Source organism: Dipodomys spectabilis, unplaced genomic scaffold, assembly GCF_019054845.1.
Source record: "Dipodomys spectabilis isolate Male_0828 unplaced genomic scaffold, ASM1905484v1 ptg000157l, whole genome shotgun sequence".
NCBI lineage: Eukaryota > Metazoa > Chordata > Mammalia > Rodentia > Heteromyidae > Dipodomys > Dipodomys spectabilis.
This window is the reverse complement of record NW_024870834.1, coordinates 14,531,946-14,555,510: the sequence shown is the minus strand read 5'-3', so window position 1 is coordinate 14,555,510 and position 23,565 is coordinate 14,531,946. Positions and strand designations below refer to the sequence as shown.

At 38.4% G+C, this 23,565-nt stretch overlaps 1 protein-coding gene across 2 annotated transcripts in view; it reads right to left on the bottom strand.

Moving 5' to 3' along the window:
• The window catches only part of Cep128 (centrosomal protein 128), a 303,824-nt gene that overhangs the window by 140,763 nt on the left and 139,496 nt on the right, over window positions 1–23,565 (bottom strand). For both annotated transcript variants that reach the window (XM_042692797.1, XM_042692798.1), the window contains one exon: window positions 17,832–17,891. In XM_042692797.1, coding sequence (XP_042548731.1) covers window positions 17,832–17,891 — 60 coding nt within the window. The remainder of the gene's footprint in view (window positions 1–17,831; window positions 17,892–23,565) is intronic.

Here is a 23,565-nt window from a genome sequence, read left to right as displayed (position 1 = left end):
ATACAATCATACAAATACAAAACAAAAGTTTTCAAAAATGCTAGGTTCGGTAGCACTGGCCTATAATCCTACATATTCAGGAGGGAAAACCAAGACTTCAGTTTGGAAGCCAGTCAAGCAAATGGCCCTGTCTCAAAATCAAATGGGAGTGGTGGCTCCAATTGTAGAATACTTTCACTGCAAAACTGAGGCCTGAGATCAATCCTCAGTATTGCCAAAACAGAACTTCCATTGAGCAAAGAAAAATTGGTCAACTTCTTGCCAGGTAAAAGGAGTAGCTTGCGTCACAATCTCCCATTGAAGCACTAAGAATCCAGGTTGGGGTGAAGATATCGTGCTATATCATTATCCTCTATTTCTTTTGAACTTAGTCCATATAGACAGACACAGAATGCAAATGAAAAGAGTTACAAATAGACAAAATATATACATTTCCCATTTCACTGACGGTTCCTCACAACCTGTGGGTAACACAAAGTGCCAGCTATAAGCATTTGCGGCTGAAATGGGTAGCTTAAGTGGTGGAGTCACTGCCCAGTAAACATGAGGCTTTCAATTCAAGCCACAGTCCTGGGATGGAAGAAAAGGTGGGGAGGAATGGAAGGACAGTAGGAGGAAATTAATTGAATTTTTAAATACCAGGTAGTAAAAATGGATTCCTGAGGTTACTAACATCAATTCGCCATTTGAAATTGCTTATCCCCAGAGATTAAACTGCAAAGACAGAAAACAACTTCATATTTTCCTTTTCTCAATGCTTTTTTACTTATGCCATCCTGATCTTTGGCTTTGATTCATTTCCTATGATTATTATTACTAAATAACAAATTTATACATTGGATTCTGATACGAGAAAATGAAAGGATAGTCCAAAATTATCCTGAAATAACACACACGCACACACACATACATATATATATATATATATATATATATATATATGTGTATGTGTGTGTGCGTGTGTGTTGACACAAGTTATGGATTGAATTGTACTATCTCCCTTCAGTGTATATTTATACACTGAATTATATTGTCTATATATTCTGCCCCAAGTGTGAGTTGTATAAAGGTAAGGCCTTTAAGACAATGATGAAGCTTACACAAATCATAAAGGTAAGACCTTACTCTCACAGGTCTGTTGTCCTCAGAACTCCCTTTCTCTTAGGAACACAAAATGTGGCCCTCTGTATGACAGAAAGAGAGATCTTACCAGAAACCAAAACTGGCACCTTCAACTTAAGACATACAGTTTCCCCATCTGTGAGAGAATAAATGTTTAGGCCACTAAAAGTATGGCATATTATATCAACCCCAAAATACTAATAAATAATGACCTACAGCTTTAATTTACTCCTATGAAGCCTTTATTCTATTGTCAAACAAAATATAAAATAACTTATAGTTAGATGCTTGTTTTGAAGTGAACATGTAGAATATATTATTCATCCAAAAAATATCAATTTATGGAAATGTAATCAACTGATAATCAATTATGGGAACCAGTGTTTATTAGATACTCAGAATTGTCATTAAGTATCTTGGAGAAGCAGTCTAAAACACAGTACAGGAATAACTTTAACAATTTCATATAATAATTAGCACAAAATCTTCTATTAACTACTCACTGAACCATTTTACAGATTACAAAATAGGCTCATTTATTTAACAATATCAACAAGGATCATTAAATAAACCAAAATAGAGAACTTAAAAATAATGTAGGTTTTACCTAAATTCTTGCCACCATATAATTAGGAGGTAATATTCAAAAGAAGCTAGTAAAACTACCACAGTAATCTTTTTTAATTTCTGAGAGTCCTCTACTGAGATTTAGTATAATAATAAAGTCACTGAGAAATAACTTAAAGCTGAAAACCAAGGAAAACAGAACATTTGAATGAAAAGATTACAGCTTACAGAGATAATAATAAGGACCACTCATTTTGCTACTTTAACTACTATGCTTCTTTCATCAAAACTCTAAAAATAATTTTGAAAAAGTTGCTTATATAAGAACCAGAGAAAAAAAGAAAGAATGGTGACCTTTTAAAATGTGCTCGGCCACCAAAATAAGGACTAAAACAGAACTGCAAAATTCAAAGCCACATCAACTTAAAAACAAAATTGGAAGCTTGGTGCTCTAATTCTGTGGCTTCAGCCTGTAATCCTAGCTACTTGGGAGACACAGATTTCTGGAATCATGGTTTGAGGCCAGTCCAGACCAAAAAAAAAAAAGGTTCATAAGATCCCTTCTCAGTGAAGAATTGAACTCAGTATTGTGTTACCATAGCTACTGGGAAGCCTAACAAAGGTGGATGGGGCCAGGACAGAAAGAGAAACCCTGTATCAAAAGTAACCAGCAAAGACCAGGGCTTAAAGTAAGTGTGCCTGTCTAGCAAATACCAGGTCATGAGCTCGAACTCTGGTATCAGAAAAGAAAGAGCAAGAAAGCAAGAGGGGAAGGGAGGGGAGGGAAGGGAAAGGGAAAGGAAAAGGGAAAGGGGAGGCACGAGGAAGGAGGAAAGGAAGGAAAAGGGAAAGGAAAGGGAAGAGGAAGGGAAAGAAGGGGAAAGGAAGGGGAAGGAGAAATAACAATAACAGTAGTAGTAGTAGTAGTAGTAGTAGTAGTAGTAGTAGTAGTAGTAGTAGCAGTAGTAGATACAAACATTTTGGAGGTGATATTGGAATTTGAACTCATACTGGTGTTTGCTTATTTGGCACTGTACCAGTTAAGCCATGCCTCCAGTCCAGCTAAATGATGGTTATTTTGGAGATGGAGTTTTGTGTGCCTTTCTACCCAGGCTGGCTTCAAATCATAATCCTTTGGATATCACCTTTCTTGAGTAGCTATGAGTGAGCTTTAGGCACTTGTAAGAATTATACATTTGAAATATTTTTCCACATTTTACTTACTTATCAATAAGTTAAAACATATCAAAAACATATATTTTAAATAACATTTTCTCAAGATTGAATATTTTTCATATAGACAATCTAAAGTATATTTCCAAAAAGTGAATTAACTCAATGAGAACAGTATTTTCATCTTTATGCTAGAACAAGGAAATGCTAGATGATTACACATTTCCTCAATAAGAATTAAACGTACTAGGTCTGACATTTCTAGAACAATTACTTTTAAGATATGTCTATCACAAAAAACAACATTCAAAAACTATATTCCAGAAATTGAATGCAATTTTTATTTCCAACTGAATACTAAAAAGCTGCAAGTAGACATGTGGCTCAAGAAGTAAAGTGCGAAGGAGTTCTGGGAAGATGGCGGAGGAGAAGCTGGAATCTGAACAAGCTCTCCCATAGAAAGCAGTTATAGAGTTCCAGTGAACACTCCTAAGACAGAGAATCACACCAAGTGTGCCATCACAGGACAGAGAGTTAGACAAGAGAGGGGAAGCCAAGACAAGGAGACACATCTGAGGGCCTGCCAGCAGCCGCCGCGGCTGAGCGCTCACACAGAGAGTCCGGGATGAAGGAGCCAGACGCAGCGGGCGAGAGGATTCTACTCAACACCAGCAAGAACCGACAAGGAGCGGACATCTTCATAATGCAGTTTGCAGACCAGAGACGACCCAGGATCCAAGACTCGGCATGAGTAGAAGCCCGACGTCCTCACTCCTTCTCAGGGAGCAGAGGAGGGAAGGCCACCCCTCCCCCCCCAGCACTGGTGATCTCCATCTTGGATACCGACAAAGCTCGGAGGAGCTGCTAGCTCCAACTCAGGCCTTGGAATAAAACGAGTCAATTAACAGGTCACAAGAACTTAACGGCAAAGTGACCTGCCAGACTCAGCTCCATCCAGGGAAAAGTCACCCAGCTCAGGCACCAGCCATTGGAGTGGCTTTCCTCACTGGGTAACCAGAGCCAGAGGCTGCCCCTCCCTCTAGCAGCCTCCACAATCAATTGAAAAACAGAAACCCTGAGAATGGCACCAGGCTGGGCTCTGTGAATTTTTCACAAAATAGCCCCAGGGAAAAGCTACAGTTTGTTGAAAGGCCTCAACTCTACCAGAACCTAGCCTCATCACCCCTCTTTTGTGATTCTCAAAGCAGATCACCCTCCCATTAAACTAACCTGGGAGGGGGATCTCAAAATCTTGGGTAAAGCAGAGCATTTTTCTGCCTGTTCGAACAAACTGACTTAAGAAACCAATCAAGCCACAGGACCTCAAGCTGACCAGAGACCCCAACAAGAGGCTGGTTACAGACAATAGGGAGATACAGGATTCTTCCCACCCCTCCCAAAAAAATCTAAGAACTTTTTTTTCTTCTTTTCTTTTTTCTTTTTTTTTTTGGTACCGTATACATATAAAAATTTTTTTTTCCTTTTCTAAAACTATTAATCTTTAATTTTTGCCTTTTTTGAAAAAATAATTGTTTTCCAGTAACTTTTTTTTCCCTCTTATAATTTTTATTTTAGGAATACGTGAATGTACGTTTTCCTTTCTTTTCTTGTCTTCTCTCTCTTTTTCTTTCTTTCTTAATTATCTTTTTGTTTTTTGTCTAGCTCTACTGAACTTCTGATCTTTGTTTTTCTCCCTTTCTTATCCTTTTCACCTTTTCCTTTCTTTTGTTCTTCTGTATGTGACTTAACTCTAGTCCTGCACATCCACAGATAAACCCATAGTTAACTAGTAGACCCTATCCCCCATTGTGTACACACTTAATCCACAAATTTATTACTGAATTCAAAACCTCTGAAACTTAAATTCCTTAATAGCAGTACTACCTCTTTATACCTATATAATATTTTAAGCATTTTTTAAGTTTTTCACATCTCCTCTATCTCCCTCCTGTTTTCTCATTATATTCACATTCCTCTCTAAATAGATGGTCTTTCAATCTCCATAACTATATTAATTTTTACGTTTCTAATTTTTTTTTCTGGTCTCTTTTCATTTCCCTTTCCCTTTCTTCTTTTTTCTCTCCCTCTCTACTTGCATCCTACCCAACCTATTTCCTGCATTGAGATTAGGACATAGTTAACTCTCCCTGTGCCTCCCCACACCAATCTATTCCTAATTTTTACCCACATCTGTCCCTAATCCTAAAAATTTCTGGTTTTCCAAATTCTTCTCTGCGGTTCGAAGCCAAATAACATATAGTTGTTTGATGTTGAATAGATGTATCTGTTGAACTAGATTGTATCTGTAGACTATTGACTGTATAAATGCAAATGTTGGTTGATGGTTGCCTTAAGATAGTGTTCTAGCACAAAACTGGTGCTATTTTCATCTCAAATGGGCAGAGTAATCCGGAATAACACAAGAAAAATGGCAAATCCGGGTATCTCAATTCCCAATCTTGATAATCAGGGGTCAGATCAGATAATGAACAATCCAGAGGAGAGTTCCCAAATAGCTCTACAAACACTGCTGGCAAACATGATAAATGAGAAGTCTGACAACTTACAAAGGACTCTGTATGAGCGTGAAACGGAGAGAGAGGAGGCATCCCAAAAGTTTATACAGGAATATCATAAGCATGAGGAAGCTACTCAAAAACTGATACAGGATTTGCGTGAACAACTTGAGAATACTCAAAGAGAAAGGGAGGAATGGCGTGAGCAGGCTGAGAACACTCAAAGAGAACTGCAGGAATCCCACAAACGGGAGGAAGCTAATCAAAGAGTAATTCAGGAATTGAGAGACCAGGTAGAGAACACACAAAGATCACTAAAGGCATTCATGGAATCCATTAAAAAAGAGCTGAAAGAAGTCAGGGAGACCACAAAGGGAATGCTGAATGGAACCCAACAGAAGAAATGGGAGCCCAAAGAAACCATAACCAATCAACTAAGTGATTTGAGAACAAACACTGAACACCAAATTAAGGAAGTAAAGAAATTCATACAAGACCTAAAACAGAGCTTCAACAAAGAACTTGAAGCCATCAAAGCTGACCAATTAGAAGGAAAAGAGATAAAAAACAAAGTAGAGAGTCTTGACAGCAGGTTAGACCATGCAGAAGATCGAATCTCAGGGATTGAAGACAGCCTAGATATTATAGAGAAAGAACATACAACCATCCAAGACAAGTCCAAGAAGTATGACAGACCTATCCAACACCTGGAAGACACCATCAGAAGGCCTAATCTAAGGATAATGGGTGTAGAGGAGCACCTAGAAACAGAAGTTAATGGTCTAGGAAATTTGTTTAACAGGATCCTAGCAGAGAACTTCCCAAACATACAAAAAGATAGGCCTATTCAGATACAAGAAGCTTTTAGAACCCCAAACAGACCAGACCAGATTAGGACATCCCACCGTCACATTATAATCCACACAGGATCAACTCAGAACAAAGAAAAGATCCTTAAAGCTGTCAAGGAGAAAAGGGTAATCACCTATAAAGGGAAACCAATTAGAATCACCTCAGATTTCTCAGCAGAGACAATCAAAGCAAGAAGAGCCTGGAATGATGTATGCCATGCCCTAAAAACAAACAACTATCAACCAAGAATACTGTACCCAGCTAAACTCTCCTTCATAACTGAAGGCCAAATAAAAACCTTCCATAGCAAAGAAAAATTGAAACAATACATCTCCACCAAACCAGCCCTACAAAAGATTCTTAAAGATGTCCTACACATAGAAAACCAACAAGACCGCAACAAAGGCCAAGAAACTGCACCCAAACTGAGAATCCAAGAACCATAGGAAGAACCCAGTTTTTGCAGCCCCCAAGAAGGTGGATAACATGGCAGGAACTCCCAAATACCTCTCAGTCCTATCTCTTAATGTTAACGGACTGAACTCTCCAATTAAGCAACATAGACTGTCTAGTTGGATTAAAAAACAAAACCCTTCTATCTGCTGCCTGCAGGAGTCACATCTTGCCCGTAAAAACAAACACATTTTCAATGTTAAAGGCTGGAACAAAATCTACCAAGCAAACGGCCCCCATAAACAGGCGGGAGTTGCAATATTAATATCAGATAAAATAGACTTCAAATTAAAATTCGTGAGAAGAGATAAAGAAGGTCGCTACATAATAATTAAAGGATCTCTCCTTCAGGAGGATATTACAATTCTAAATATCTATTCGCCAAACAATGGAGCACCCAAATTTATCAAAGAAACACTACTTTCCCTCAAATCCCATATAGATCCAAAGACATTAATTGTTGGGGATTTTAACACACCACTCTCCCCACTAGATAGATCAACTCGGCAAAAACTCAACAGAGAAACCGCAGATCTAAACAGCTGCATAGATCAACTAGACTTAACAGACATCTACCGAACATTTCACCCAGCAGCATCAGAATACACGTTTTTCTCAGCAGCACATGGAATGTTTTCTAAAATAGACCACATTTCAGGCCACAAAGCAAACTTGTCTAAATTCAGAAACATTGAAGTTATACCTTGCATTCTCTCTGAACACAAAGAAATAAAATTAGAACTCAACACCAAAAGCCACCAAAGAAAGTCCGGTATCACATGGAGGCTGAACAACACACTGCTGAATCAAGAGTGGGTCATGGAAGAGATTAGAAAGGAAATTCAAATGTTCATGCTATTCAACAAAAATGAACACACAAATTACCAGCTCCTCTGGGACACAGCAAAGGCAGTACTCAGAGGCAAGTTTATAGCTCTGAGCTCCTACATCAACAAATTGGAGAAATCTGAAACTAGCAATTTAATGACACATCTAAACCTCCTTGAAAAAGAGCAGCAAGATAAACCCCAATCCAGTAGACGGAAAGAAATAATCAAAATTAAATCAGAATTAAATGAATTAGAATCCAAAAAAACTATAGAAAGAATCAACAAAACAAAGAGTTGGTTCTTCGAAAAACTTAACAAAATTGACAGACCCTTGGCAAATCTTATCAGAAAAAGAAGAGAACACACCCAAATTAATAAACTCAGAGATGAGAATGGAAACATCACCACGGAAACAAGCAAGATTCAGAACATTATAAGGGAATACTTCTCAAAACTTTATGCTAATAAGTTTGAGAACTTGACAGAAATGAACCTTTTCCTAGCAAATATTGACATGCCAAAACTAAACCAAGATGAGTTAAACCAGCTTAACAGGACCATATCAAGCATTGAAATAAAAACAGCAATAAGAGACCTCCCAGCTAAGAAAAGTCCAGGACCAGATGGTTTCACAGCGGAATTTTACAAGGCCTTCAAAGCAGAGCTCACACCAATACTCCTCCAACTCTTCAATGAAATTGAAAGAGAAAGCTCACTACCAAACACATTCTATGAAGCCATCATAACCCTCATCCCAAAACCAGGCAGGGACTCATCAAAGAAAGAGAACTATAGACCCATTTCTTTGATGAACATTGATGCAAAACTTCTCAACAAAATTTTGGCCAATCGACTTCAACAATTCATCCAAAAAATCATACACCACGATCAAACAGGATTCATTTCAGGGATGCAAAGCTGGTTCAATATACGCAAATCAATTAATATTATTCATCACATCAACAGGAGCAAGAATAAGAACCACATCGTTATCTCAATAGATGCAGAAAAAGCATTCGACAAGATCCAACACCCCTTTATGATGAAGGTTTTGGAAAAATTAGGAATCCATGGAACATTCCTCAATACAATAAAGGCTGTATATGACAAACCTACAGCCAGCATTATACTCAATGGTGAAAAACTAAAGCCATTTCCTCTTAACTCAGGAACAAGACAAGGATGCCCACTCTCTCCACTTCTCTTCAATCTAGTATTAGAATGCCTAGCTACAGCAATAAGACAAGATGCAGACATAAAGGGGATCCAAATAGGGAAAGAAGAAATAAAACTCTCCCTCTTTGCAGATGACATGATCTTGTATTTAAAGAATCCCATAGACTCCACTCCCAAATTACTCAAGCTGATTCAAAACTTCAGCAAAGTAGCAGGTTATAAAATTAACCCCCAAAAATCAATGGCTTTTCTGTATGCCAACAATGAGATAAGTGTGGCTGAAATTAGGAAAGCAACTCCATTTGTAATAGCCCTACAAAAAGTAAAATACCTAGGAATTAACTTAACTAAAGAAGTGAAGGACCTCTATGATGAAAACTTTAAAATCTTGAAAAAGGAAATCAACACAGAACTTAAAAAATGGCAAAACCTCCCATGCTCCTGGATTGGAAAGATTAACATTGTGAAAATGGCAATACTTCCCAAGGCTATCTACAAATTCAACGCAATACCTATCAAAATTCCAACCTCATTCTTCAAGGAAATAGAAGAGGCAATCCAAAAATTCATATGGAACAATAAAAGACCCCGAATAGCAAAAACGCTCCTGAATGGAAAGAACACTGCTGGAGGAATATCAATACCAAACTTCAAACTCTACTATAAAGCCATAGTAATCAAAACAGCTTGGTATTGGCATAAGAACAGACCTCAGGACCAATGGAATAGAATTGAAAACCCAGAAATGAACCTACAGACCTATAGCCATCTAATCTTCGATAAGGGAGCTAAAACATTAGAATGGAAGAAAGACAACCTCTTCAGTAAATGGTGCTGGCAAAATTGGTTAACTACATGTAGAAAACTAAAGCTAGATCCTTATATATCACCCTGCACCAGAATCAACTCCAAATGGATCAAAGACCTTGAACTCAAAGCAGACACTCTGAAAACATTACAGGATGGAATAGGAGAAACCCTAGGTCTCCTTGGCTCAGGCCGAAATTTTCTGAATAGAGACCCGGAAACACAACAAATCAAAGAAAGGTTGGACAAATGGGATTGCATAAAGTTGCAGAGCTTCTGCAGGGCAAATGACATAGCTTGCAAGATCAATAGAAAGCCCACGGATTGGGAGAAGATCTTTACTAGCCATACAACGGACAAGGGTCTCATATCTAAAATATACTTGGAACTCAAAAAATTAAATCCCCCAACCACAAATCCTCAAAGAAACAACTGCCCAATAAATAAGTGGGCGAAAGACTTAAAGAGAAACTTCTCTGAAGAAGAAAGAAGGATGGCCAATAGACACATGAAGAAATGTTCAACATCCCTAGCCATAAAAGAAATGCAAATCAAAACAACATTGAGATATCAAGAACTCTAACAACAACAGATGCTGGAGGGGATGTGGACAGAAAGGAACCTTACTTCATTGTTGGTGGGAATGTAAACTTGTTCAACCACTTTGGAAAGCAGTATGAAGCTTCCTCAAAAGACTTCACATAGAGCTCCCCTATGACCCAGCAATCCCACTTTTGGGCATTTACCCAAATGTTTACAAACAAGACCACACTAAAGCTACCAGCACAACTATGTTTATTGCAGCATTATTTACCATAGCTAAGATATGGAACCAACCCAGATGCCCCTCAGTAGATGAATGGATCAAGAAAATGTGGTATATATACACAATGGAATTCTATGCCTCCATCAGAAAGAATGACATTGCCCCATTTGTTAGGAAATGGAAAAACTTGGAAAAAATTATATTAAGTGAAGTAAGCCAGGCCCAAAGAAACGTAGGTCCCATGGTTTCCCTTATTTGTAATATCTAGTATATGTATGAGTCAAGCGGAAAAGGTCAGATAATGTGATGTCAGGAAAATGAACCCTTAGATGTGTATTTTAATGTTTTTTTCTTTCATGCATGTGTTTCTAACACATTTATTATAAGATTATCTCTTTGTTGCTTTGTATGTCCCTCCCCCACAGTATAACCCCTGCTTTCACTATATTTGATGTCAGTATAACTTGTGGAGGAGATGGGGAAAAACCAGTTGTTTAAGGATACAGGTGGACCTGTTGCAACAATGAAAAGTACAAGTTGTCATGTCCAAAACGAGCTTTACAACGTTGTGAATGGGGGGAAGGAGAAGGATTGGGATTAGGGGGGGAGGGGGGAGGCTGGGAAGGGATGTGAAGGGTAAACAAAGGAGGAGGCTGCAATGCTTGGTAAGAAATGTACGCATTATCCTGCCCATGTAACTGTAACTCCTCTGTACAGTATGTTCTCAAATAAAATTAAATTAAATTTAAAAAAAAAAAAGAAGTAAAGTGCTAGCCTTAAGCAAAAATGCCCAGGCCCTGAGTGCAAGCCACAGAACCAGCAGAAAAGGAAAGGGAAAGGGAAAGGGAAAGGGAAAGGGAAAGGAAAAGAAAAGAAAGGAAAGGAAAGGAAAGGTAAAAGGAAAGGAGAGGAAAGGAAAAAGGAAAGGAAAGGAAAAATGAAAGGAAAAAGGAAGGGAGAAGTGAAAGGAGAAAGGAAAGAAAAGGAAAAAGGAGAGAGAGAGAGAAAGAAAGAAAGAAAGAGAGAGAGAGAAATAAAGAAAGAGAGAAAGAAAAGAGAGAAAGAAGAAAGAAAGAAGGAAGGAAGGAAAGACAGAAAGAAAGAGAAAGGAAGGAAGGAAAGAAGGGAGAAAAAGAAAAAAGGAAGGAAAAAAAGAAGGGAGAAAAAGAAAAAAAGGAAAGAAAGAGAGAAGGAAGGAAGGAAGGAAGGAAGGAAGGAAGGAAGGAAGGAAGGAAGGAAGGAAGGAAGGAAGGAAGGGAGGAAGGAAGGAAGGAAGGAAGGAAGAGAGAAGGGAAGGGAAGGGAAGGAAGGAAAGGAAAAGGAAAGGAAAGGAAAGGGAAGGGAAGGGAAGGGAAGGGAAGGGAAGGGAAGGGAAGGGAAGGGAAGGGAAGGGAAGGGAAGGGAAGGGAAGGGAAGGGAAGGGAAGGGAAGGGAAGGGAAGGGAAGGGAAGGGAAGGGAAGGGAAGGGAAGGGAAGGGAAGGGAAGGAAAGGAATGGAAAGGAAAGGAAAAGAGAAAGAAACAGGCAGGACACACAGATGCCACAGATTCCAGCTTTCCCAGAACTTTCAGGAGGTCCTACAATGGCAGCTTATTTCAGAGACCACTGTCTCTATGGTAGATTAGCAGGGCCCTGGAGAAAATTGAACCTGGATAGTTGAATTGGCTGATATAGGAGTCTTCACAGTTGTCCAAGATCCTGGCAACATTGTGTTGGCATCATGTGTTAGGATGATGGTGTGTGCTGGTGTATTTCATGCATCTCCTCATCTCTGTATTGAAGCACCTGCCTCCCCGTGATGAGGCAGATGGTGATGCTTAATTACAATGTGTAGTTAATACAGTGATGGGGCTGCATGGACTCAAAGAACTAGAGTTGATTTTGGAAAAACTAGTAATGGAGTATCATTTGAATGAAACCTAGTAAACAAATAAAGCAACTCCCTTGAAATATTATACTCTTTAAGGGATTTAACATTAAAGAAATACCAATCCCCATTGGCAGACAACTCCATCACCTGAGTATTCTGTTATTACTTGCTGGTTCTACCTGGGCATAAGGCAGGGTATAAGAGTTGAATTAGACTCAGGGTCCTGATTAAAGAAGAAAAAAACAGAAGAAAATTTCCAAATAATTTAGAAGTGAATCTCTTACCCACATAAAGTAATAGCTCTGATCAAGTCACAAAAGTACTTGGGCATTAATATATTTATTGAGCTTTCATGTCCTTGCAATTTATCCTTCTATAATATTTAAGCTAAGGAAATACCTTGAGTGCTACATGTACTGAGGCTGCTATAATTATTCTTTTAAGTGAGTATTACTTTTTCTACATTTAAAGCAGTACTGTAATAAGTACTAAAAATGTAATGACGTACAAGACTTCCCTCATCAAGCATACACACTAAATAAAGAGAAGAACTGGAACATCAATCCAGTGGTTCAAAGGCCAAGAAGAAAGAGTACAACTTTCTTATAGTGAAAGAAAAACATTAACTTTACAGGTTTATAACATACGGGGATAATTGATATTGGAGTCCCCTCAGAGTTAAATGTGTAAGCAATGGGACATGCAGGACCCTGCTTTTAGCAGAAGAGCAGATGTCAGCAGCTTTCCTTTCATTGCTATCACAAAACGGTAAGCTATGGGAGCAACAGTGATTCTTGCTAGTATGTGGCTCCATCCTGTGATAGCCTGTCTGTTCTAGATATGAAAAAGCATCCCTGTCGACTTTCTGTGAACATTTTGAATTCTTCTCATTTCTTTCTAAGATTTGATCCTAAACTCTGATGGGTACTTGTGCCCTCAGTTCTCTTTGGACTTAAATGTTCCAATAGAACTTTCTGGTAATGAGTACATTTCCTATTGAGCATAGTTGCCTCCTCCTTTGTTTTCCCCTTACTATCCCTTCCCTCCCACCTCCACAATTACCCAACCCCCCCACCCCCTGCCAAAGTTGTAAAGTTGGTTTTCAACATAGTGTTTTGTACATCTCATTGTTGCAATGGCTCAACCTGTATAACCCCTCTGTACAGCATTTTCACAATAAAAAAAAGTACCAAAAAAAAAAGAAATTATGAAAGAATAAAAGTGATTTATTAAAAAAAAAAACTTTCTGGATAACAATTCCCATTCTGGAATCTCTTTCAATACCTCTGTTTGCTTTCCTATTTAGGACTCTGTCTGCCCATTTATTCAGATATCAATTCTTTCCTAAAGTCTGTTAGTTTGGCATGAAAATCTGGGCAGCTCTTTCTCCATCATCCTCCATCATGAATGGTAAGTTTGCACCAGGACATTATTCCTGGGTTTCTTTGCCTTTCAATCTGTGAACAATTAATCTTACCTCAGACAGTCCTCTCCCATCACCCAGACTATAGGGAAAGTCTCCCCCACTAGTCTTCCTGACTTTATTCTAATCCCTACTAATCTACCTTCCATATAACTGTTATAGTGATACTTCTAAATAATATGTCAATTCTTTTTCTACAACTCATTTGTGATTCTTCTCTAATGCAGCTCTCAATCCAAGAGCCTGAAAATGATATGCAATGTTCTTCTAGAAGAACCTAATGCCAGTCTCTGCCTGGTATGTCTTTCTCTGTGATGTCTGTCTCACCATTTTTTTTTGCACTTATCACACTACTTCTCTTTCATCCTAAAATAGTTTCTCTGCACCTATATTCTTTCCCTTTTAAAGCCTGCCGAGCTTCAGATTCACCCGAGTAGCTGAGGTGATACCTCAGCTTCAGCATACTTCTTTCACAGCTCATGCATATAGGATTGTAGGTGGCTACATTTTCTAAAATAGCACAGACTCTTCCAGAGGCAGAAACATGTTATTCTTTTTTTTTTTTTTTTTTTGTCAGTTGTGGGGCTTGAACTCTGGGCCTGGGCGCTGTCCCTCAGCTCTTCAGCTCAAGGCGAGCGCTCTACCACTTGAGCTACAGCGCCACTTCCGGTTTTCTGGTGGTTTATTGGAGATAGGAGTCTCACGGTCTCTCCTGCCCGGGCTGGCTTTGAACCGCGATCCTCAGATCTCAGCCTCCTGAGTAGCTAGGATTACAGGCGTGAGCCACCAGCGCCCGGCTTCATGTTATTCATTTTTATGCCACAACTAGGATGTCACAGTAACTCAATAAGGTCTCTGTTAAACTGAAGAAAATCTGACCTCTGCATGCGCTGTTAGAATTTACAAGAACTGCACATGTCTAATCTGTGGGTTAGTCCTCTCATGGCATCCCTTCACAACCACCAGACTGTTCTTCCTTCCTGTACTGTCTTACCCTAACCTTTCCTTGGTTACTATCTGTGAGTCTAGCTCACCTCTCACTTGGGCTTCATGTTTATGGTATGCCACCATGGCCAACAGTGACAGTGAAAAAATCCCTACCTACTCAGCTAGTTGTCCTAGAATTAGCTCCAAGAGAAGAAATTCATTTAGTAGATTTATGAAAACAATTACCAAATGCCCTCAAAGGTCCTTCCAATACGGCAAGATGTCAGCATGGACTAGCTGAATAGCAATTCTACTCTCCATATAGTTTCTCCTCTGATTTCAGATCTTATCTTCAATACTTATAGCACTGTCCAATCATAGTTCATGGGAATTGCAATATTGTAGCCCATCAATAACCTAGGCCATCTTTCTTGTAAATAGATTAAATTCTTCCTTAGTCAGTTGGTCAGCGTGGTATTTTTTATCACAACCCTTTATACTGTAGAGGGAACAGTTGTCTCATGCAGTATTAAAACTGGTCTGATCACAAGTTCAATCCCATTAAATGATAAGGGAAAACTGCTCACTAGCTTCCAAATTAAAGAGCTATGATTAAAAGTCATCTCTGGCTCTCATAATTTAACTCAACTACAGCACTGAAAGCTTTCTGTTTGGAAATGATAAAGATTTTAGCTTGAAAGCAAATTCCAAATATATTGCTCTTGTTGTCAGAATTGGAGTGTTAGAAAAATGCCTAATAGAAGTTTCATGCCCAAACATTCTGAAGTACAAAATTTCTTATGCAGGTGGCCAAAACACCAAATTTGCATTTTTTCTATCAAATATATCTAGAAATGCACAAGATCACTGTTTTAAAAGTAGAAGAAGGAATTTCACAGAAGAAGGTAGAATCTAGTGTGTAATCACAATACATTTGTTTCCTTGTCATGAATAGGTTTTTTTGCCTTTAAATAAGTTTGTCTAACACATAGGCAGTGGAAAGTGACAACTATCTGCATCATTTCTCACCCATACCAGATTCAACGTCAGTGCATTATCTAGGATTACGCAGAGTCTCACTTTCCTGCCAATGTTGTATCTATACTTACTCAGCTGGAAAACTTCTACAATTTTCTAAGCCCAAATTTAAGTGAAGACTTTTCCAGCAATTTCCTATGAGATACATATAGCACCACACCTTTCCATTCTCCCAGCACAAACATGACAAGTTATTTGTCTTCTAAGTTCCTTTGCTAATGTATACATGCATCTGTAATAATACCACACTTCACAGAATGTTTAAGTTTATTTACATCTCAGTTTCCTCTCTGTATGCTACATACCAAGTACATAACTTGCAAATTGTTGATGCTACAATATTTTTGTTTGTTTGTTTGTTTGTTTGTTTGTCAGTCATGAGGCTTGAACTCTGGGCCTGGGCCCTGTCCTTCAACACTTGAGCTCAAGGCTAGCACTCTACCACTTGAGCCACAGCACCACTTTCAGCTTTTTCTGTTTATGTGGTACTGAGGAATTGAACCTAGGGCCTCATGTATGCAAGGCAAGTACTCTACCACTGAGCCACCTTCCCGCCCAAATCTACAATATTTGACACAATCAATGTATCCTGGATGAACAAGTTTTTAGATGGCAAAATAAATAAATAACATATATGTACATGATATATATATACATACACATATTGTTAAGACATTAATTGTTAATGGCATATGATCTGGTCTTGCATTCTTTACCTAGCACCACACAGTTCCCTTTCCTTCTCTGAGACCTCATAAATAAGATAAATAATAAAAGGATTGAGGGAGAGGAATAGTTCTACCCTTATGGTAGGACATACACTTAATATACAGTAAGCCCTGGACTCAGTCTTCAGCACCAAATCAATAAACAAACAGGCAAATAGAAAAAACCTTAAGGTTCTTCCTATAATAAAATCCTAAATGAGACTGCTGAAGTTTATAGTAAAGATAGATTTCTGATGGAACATAAATAAAAATAAGATTTTCAATACCCATGCTTTGAACATGAGTAAAAGCAGTCTAAAAAGAAATGCTAGTGCATACAAGTTAATACATAAATAGGTAACAATAACTAAACTGGTCATAACATTCCATATATTGCAGTCAATGAACTTTCCAAGTTTATCTTACATTTGGTAGCTGATAACTATTCCATAGCAGAATAGAATGTTTATAATTAGAAAACTTCACTTTGTTTATTTTTGCTTACCTGATGCCATAGTGCCAAAGCCCCATGAATCAGGAAGTTATCTTTTAGTTGAATTGTTGGTTTGCTGGTTTATTTTGGTGAAACTGAGGAGCTTGTGCTTGCTAGTCTGACACTCTAGCATTTGAGCCTTGGTTCTATTTTTCATTATTTTTGAGAAAGGGGATCACATTTTGGGCAAGAGCATTCCTGAGCTCTGATCCACCCATTTTAGGCTTCCTGTGGTTGCTGGAATGATAGGGCCATGGCACTTGTGTCCATTTGGAAGTACAGATGAAGTCTCCGGGGTTTTTCTGCCTCAGCTTACCTTGGAACCACACCTTCCCATTCTCAGCTTCCCAAGGTAGCTTGGAATGACAGACATGTGCCAGTGTGCCCAGCTATGAGTTGACAAGATGTCTTATAAATTTTTCTAGGTGGCTGGCTGGCTTGAAATGAGGTCATCTCACTGTCTTCCTTCCAAGTAGCTAGGATTACAGGTAGGCACTACAGTGCACCTGTTGCACTTTATGAAAGAGGTGACATAATTTTTCTGAGTCATATGGGATGACAGGTCTTTACCCTGAAGAACCATAATATGGTAAGTATATAGTGAAAAATGAAGGTTAGCTGAAACTTCCCTGACTTTTGCACATTTCCAGATAAATCCGAAACACATATAAAAATTCCTGGGTCCTCAGGAGGCTGAGATCTGAGGATCACAGGAAAAGTCTAGGCGATTCCAGTCAACCATCTTCACAGAAAGCAGAGCTGCGGCTCAAGGAATAGCCCTTGTGCAAAACCCTGACAGCTCCAAGACTATGAGTTCAAGCCCCAGTACCAGCACAAGAAAAAAAAAAAACATTTTTAAGAAAAAGGAATCATTTGTCTTTTAGACAATCCAGGTTTTTATGCTTCAACAGATTTATATTCCTTCATACTCTAATTCTACATCAATATACTTAAGCTAACTTCTAAGTATTAAAATAAAAAACTATTCAAGTTTCTCAAATGTGCTTCAGTGTTATCTTCCCCAATAAGGTATTTCAGCTTTGTATGCTCAATTGGGTGAAAAAACATACAGCAAAACAACAAAGGATGTCCTGAAGATCATAAATATTACCTTGCTTTCTGCTAACCAGCGATGTGGATCACAATGTATATCAGGACCAGATGAAAAAACCTACAAAAGAAGAAGGTATCACTATAGATTTTCCTCTGACATGAACTAATATAAAGTTATTCACCATAGCATCTAAAAGCTTAGTCACTAAACTTATGTATTAATAAAAGAAAAGAAAAAGAAAAAAAGAGGGAAAAACTGGGAGAGAGCAAGGGAAGGGGTGACATTGTCCAAAAAGAAATGCACTCTTCATCTGACTTTTGTAACTGCAACCCCTACGTACATCATCTCTATAATAACAATAAAAAAATAAATAAAAGGGTTCGTACCAGTCCCATCTGAGTCTAACCATTATGTATTGAGTGTTTACTTATGTTTATTTCCTTGCTGATACTCAAATATAGCTCAAGTATAGAGACATGAAAATAATCAATTATAAAGTGCAACTCTCATTAGAATCTCTGAAGGTTGATGCCACAGAATTTCACATGGCAGGAAACCTTGGTGTGTTTGTTTTCCTTGGTCTTCTTCAATATAATGTATTCACAGAGGCTGATAATTACATGGCAACTTAATTCTTTGCCTCATTTATCTTTCTTTAACTTAATATCATGAGACCATTTTGCTTCTTCAGTGATTTTGAACAGAAAAACTCAACCCAACTGTACGCAACAGTGCTTTATATTTCAGAATAATAAATTCTATATTAAATTGTTATATGCTGCCCTGATTTCCTTTATAACAACACATTTATAAAACCTCTCGCCATCCAATTTAACTTTCTTACTAAAATAATGCTATACCAAAAAAAAAAAAAAAAAAAAACAAACAGAATGGGGGGGGGGAGGAGTAAAAGCGATGGGGGAGAGAAGGGATAATGGGAGAGCAACAAGGGAAAGGGGTAACAATGCTCAACAAGGAATATACTCACTGCCTTTCTCATGTAACTGTAACCCCTCTGTACAGCATCTTTACAATAAAATAAAGAATGTCAGTGACTTCCTAATTATAAACATAAAGTTTCTTAGCATTCCACTTACTTTGTATCCTGTAATATATGATATTTTTGCAGGATATATTTCTAGGTTGTTTTTTAATAGATAAATGTTTACTCCCGTCTTCAAGTACATCCATACCTCCTGATGTGTCTGCACATGATTTTCTTTCTAAGACAATCATTAGTTCATCCATTCTGACACCTGATGAATGGATGCCCCATGCCATATCAAAAGTGTTACATTCTGATATCCAACCCTGCTTTCATCTACTTTTCTATCCCACTCTCCTCGGGTCCACTGCGCTAAAATTTTCTCTGGTCACCCTCACTCTCAGTGTTTTCTTCCTCTTTCAAAGCCCACTATTCTGCTGCATATTTTTAAACCTCCATGAGTCAGTCTGATTATGTTGCTTTTCATATATCTCACACTTCCCTTGACCTAGGATAAAATGCTCAAGATTGGAGACATGATTGAGATAAGGAATGCAATTTTATGTGTTTCGTGTTTTTTTTGTTTAACAGTAAATAGCCTTGATTTGCATTTCTTTTATGGCTAGAGAAGTTGAGCATTTCTTCATGTGTCTAGTGGCCATCCTTCTTTCTTCTTCAGAGAAGTTTCTTTAAGTCTTTAGCCCACTTGTTTATTGGACCGTTGTTTCTTTGAGGATTTGTTGTAGGGGGATTTAATTTTTTGTGAGTTTCAGGTATATTTTAGATATGAGCCCCTTGTCCATTGTATGGCTAGTGAAGATCTTCTCCCGATCCATGGGCTTTCTATTGATCTTGTTAGCTATGTCCTTTGCCATACGGAAGCTCTGCAACTTCATGCAATCCCATTTGTCCAACCTTTCTTTGATTTGTTGTGGCTCTGGGTCTCTATTAAGAAAATTTCAGCTTGTGCCACGGAGACCTAGGGTTTCTCCTATTCCTTCCTGTAATGTTTCAGGGTGTCTGCTTTGACTCTGAGGTCTTTGATCTATTTGGAGTTGCAAATCAAAACAACATTGAGATACCACCTCACTCCAGTTAGAATGGTTATAATCAAGAACTCTAATAACAAATAGATGCTAGAGGGGGGTATAGACAGACGAGAACCCTACTGCATTGTTGGTGGGAGTATAAACTTGTTCAACCACTTTGGAAAGTAGTATGGGGATTCCTCAAAAGACTCCACATAGAGCTCCCGTAGGACCCAGCAATCCCACTTTTGGGCATTTACCCAAATGTTCACAAACAAGACCACACTAAAGCTACCAGCACAACTATGTTTATTGCAGCATTGTTTACCATAGCTAAGATATATGGAACCAACCCAGATGCCCCTCAGTAGATGAATGGATCAAGAAAATGTGGTATATATACACAATGGAATTCTATGCCTCCATCAGAAAGAATGACATTGCCCCATTTGTTAGGAAATGGAAAGACTTGGAAAAAATTATATTCAGTGAAGTAAGCCAGGCCCAAAGAAACATAGGTCCCATGGTTTCCCTGATTTGCAATAACTAGTATATGTCTGAGACAAGTGGAAAAGGTCAGATAAGATGATGTTAGGCGAAATGAACCCCAAGATAAAGACACAAGTGGTTTATTCTTTCTTGCTATTGTTTCTAACGTATTTATAAGGTAATTGTTTTGTTGCTTTGTATGTCCCTCCCCCACGGTATAACCCCTGTTTTCACTTGATGTTGGCATAATTTGTGGAGGGGAAGGGGAAAACAAATTGTTTAAATAGGGATACAGGTAGACCCATTGCAACAATGAGATGTACAAAATGCTATGTTGAAAAATGAACTTTACAACTTTAGAAGGGGGGATGGGGGGAGGAGGGGAATGTATTCATGGAGATGGGAGGGCAGGGATGGCAGGGGAAAAACAAAGGAGGAGGCAACGATGCTTGATAAGAAATGTACTCATTATCTTGCCAATTTAATTGTAACCCCTCTGTACAGTATTTTCACCATAAAAAAATAAATTTATTTCCAGAAAAAAAAAAGAAATGTACTTAGTACCTTGCTCAAGTAATTTAACCCCTCTGCACAGTATTTTCACAATAAAAAAAAAATTTAAAAAGGCAGGAAAAAACAAACAAACAAGAGAATAGCCTTGAGTACTGACGAATAGTGTGGTGTAACCTCCCTACCCTGAAGGTCATTACCTGCAAAGTGGACAAATTTCCTCATAAGGCTAAGGTGTAGACTGAATGTGGTGAGTGCTGGCACAGTGTGTGGCACACACAGCACCTCAGTGCGCTACTATTACTATTCATGGAGATACACCCGTCCATTTTAATGAACTTCGGGATCTGTTATGACATGAACACAGTAACAGACACTGGTCATGAAAAAAAAGAGAAGGTATATTACAAAAAATGAGAAACTATATCATAAAAAAGAGAAACTATATCTGAAAATACTACCAAAAGAGACACCATAAAATACCACTAGCTTACATTAGTTTAGTATCTACTAAGTGCAAAATATTTCAAATATATATACTTCTATGTCATTTTACTTTATCTGCATAATGAGCCAAGTTTGACCTTTGCACATAAACTATTAGGATAATTAACACAAATCATCCAAGGCCATGCATTAGAAATTGGAAGAGATGCAATTTGAACTTCTATCTGCTGGGTCCAAAATCTATCCTTATTATGTTCTCCAACTGAAGAATATTCTGATCCAGTATTAGTGGAGATCAGATTAAAATGAAGACATTATTCAGAACTTTTATAATTCAATTCTTGAATTATAAAAGATTGGCTTATAAGAATGATGTAGCTTATCACCATATAAAATGATGCCAACTGAAATGAACTCCAAGATATGGAAACAAGAGGATTTTGCTGTTGTTGTTGTCATTGTTGTTTTTAATGTACTGTGTGATGTTATTTCTTTTTACTTTCATTGTCCCTCGCTTTGGTTAATCCCCTGTTGTCACTGTTTTTTATTCTGGTACCCTGTGTCTTGTATATACCTTTATTTGATTTGAGGAAGGGAAAAGTAATAACAAAATAACAAGATACTATGTTGGAAATGAACTTTACAACCTGGGGTGCCGGAGAGTTATGGGAGAAGGAAAGTGGGAGAAAAGTGAGGGAAGGGGCAACAATGTTCAACAAGAAATATACTCATTACCTTACTCATGTAACTGTAACCCCTCTGTACATCACCTTGACAACAAAATTAAATTAAATTTAAAAAAGAATGATGTGCCTTTAATCTTTCTAAATATTTTATAATGATGGAGTTTAACTGTATGTCTTTCTTAATGTTTAAAAAACATTGTAAGGAGTTCCGGGAAGATGGCGGAGGAGAAGCTGGATTCTGAACAAGCTCTTGCATAGAAAACAGTTTCAGAGTTCCAGTGAACAGTCCCAAGCCAGAGAATCACACCAAGTGTGCCGTCACAGGACAGAGAGTTAGTCAAGAGAGGGGAAGCCAAGCAGACACATCTGAGCAGCTGCCGCTGCGGCGGCAGGGTCACAGCGGCAACCACCGCGGCGGAGGCATACCTGAGACACAGGGCGAGCGGATTCTACTCAACACCAGCAAGAACCGACAAGGAGCGGACAACTTCATCCTGCACTTTGCAGACCAGAGACGACCCGGGATCCAAGACTCCGTGTGAGTAGAAGCCCCACTTCCTCACTCCTTCTCTGGGAGCAGAGGAGGGAAGGCCACCCCTCCCCCCCCCAGCACCGGTGATCTCCATCTTGGATACCGACAAAGCTCGGAGGAGCGGCTAGCTCCAGCTCAGGCCTTGGAATAAAACTAGTCATTTAGCAGGTCACAAGAACTTAACGGCGAAGTGACCTCACAGACTCAGTTCCATCCAGGGAAAAGTCACCCAGCTCAGGCGCCAGCCATTGGAGTGGCTCTCCTCACCGGGTAACCAGAGCCAGAGGCTGCCCCGCCCTCTAGCAGCCACCACGATCAATTGAAAAACAGAAACCCTGAGAATGGCTCCAGAGTGGGTGCTGTGAGTTTTTTTTTCACAAAATAGCCCCAGGGAAAAGCTACTGTTCCTTGAAAGGCCTCAACTCTACCCAGAACCTAGCCTCATCACTGCATCCCCCTCTTTTGTGATTCTCAAAGCAGATCACCCTCCCAGTAAACTAACCTGGGAGGGGGATCTCAAAATCTTGGGTAAAGCAGAGCATTTTTCTGCCTGTTCCAACAAACTGACTTAAGAAACCAATCAAGCCACAGGACCTCAAGCTGACCAGAGACTCCAACCAGACTCTGATTACAGACAAAAGGGAGATACAGGACTCTTCCCACCCCTCCCAAAAAAAAAAAAAAAAAAAATCAAAGAACTTTTTTTTTCTTCTTCTTCTTTTCTTTTTTTTCTTTTTCTTGTTTTGTTTTTTTTCATTTTTTGTTACCTTATATATATATAAAATTTTTTTTTGCTTTTCTAAAACTTTTATTAATCTTTAATTTTTGCCTCTTCTGAAAAAATAATTGTTTTCCATTAACTTTTTTTTTTCTCCTCTTATAATTTTTATTTTAGGAATACGTGAATGTGTGTTTTCTTTTCTTTTCTTGTCTTCTTTCTCTTTTTCTTTCATTCTTAATTATCTTTTTGTTTTTTTTTCTAGCTCTACTGAACTTCTGATCTTTTCTTCTCACTTTCCTATCCTTTCCATCTTTTCCTCTTTGTTCATCTTTATGTGACTTAACTCTTGTCCTGCACATCCTCAGATAAACCCGTAGTTAACCAGTAGACCCT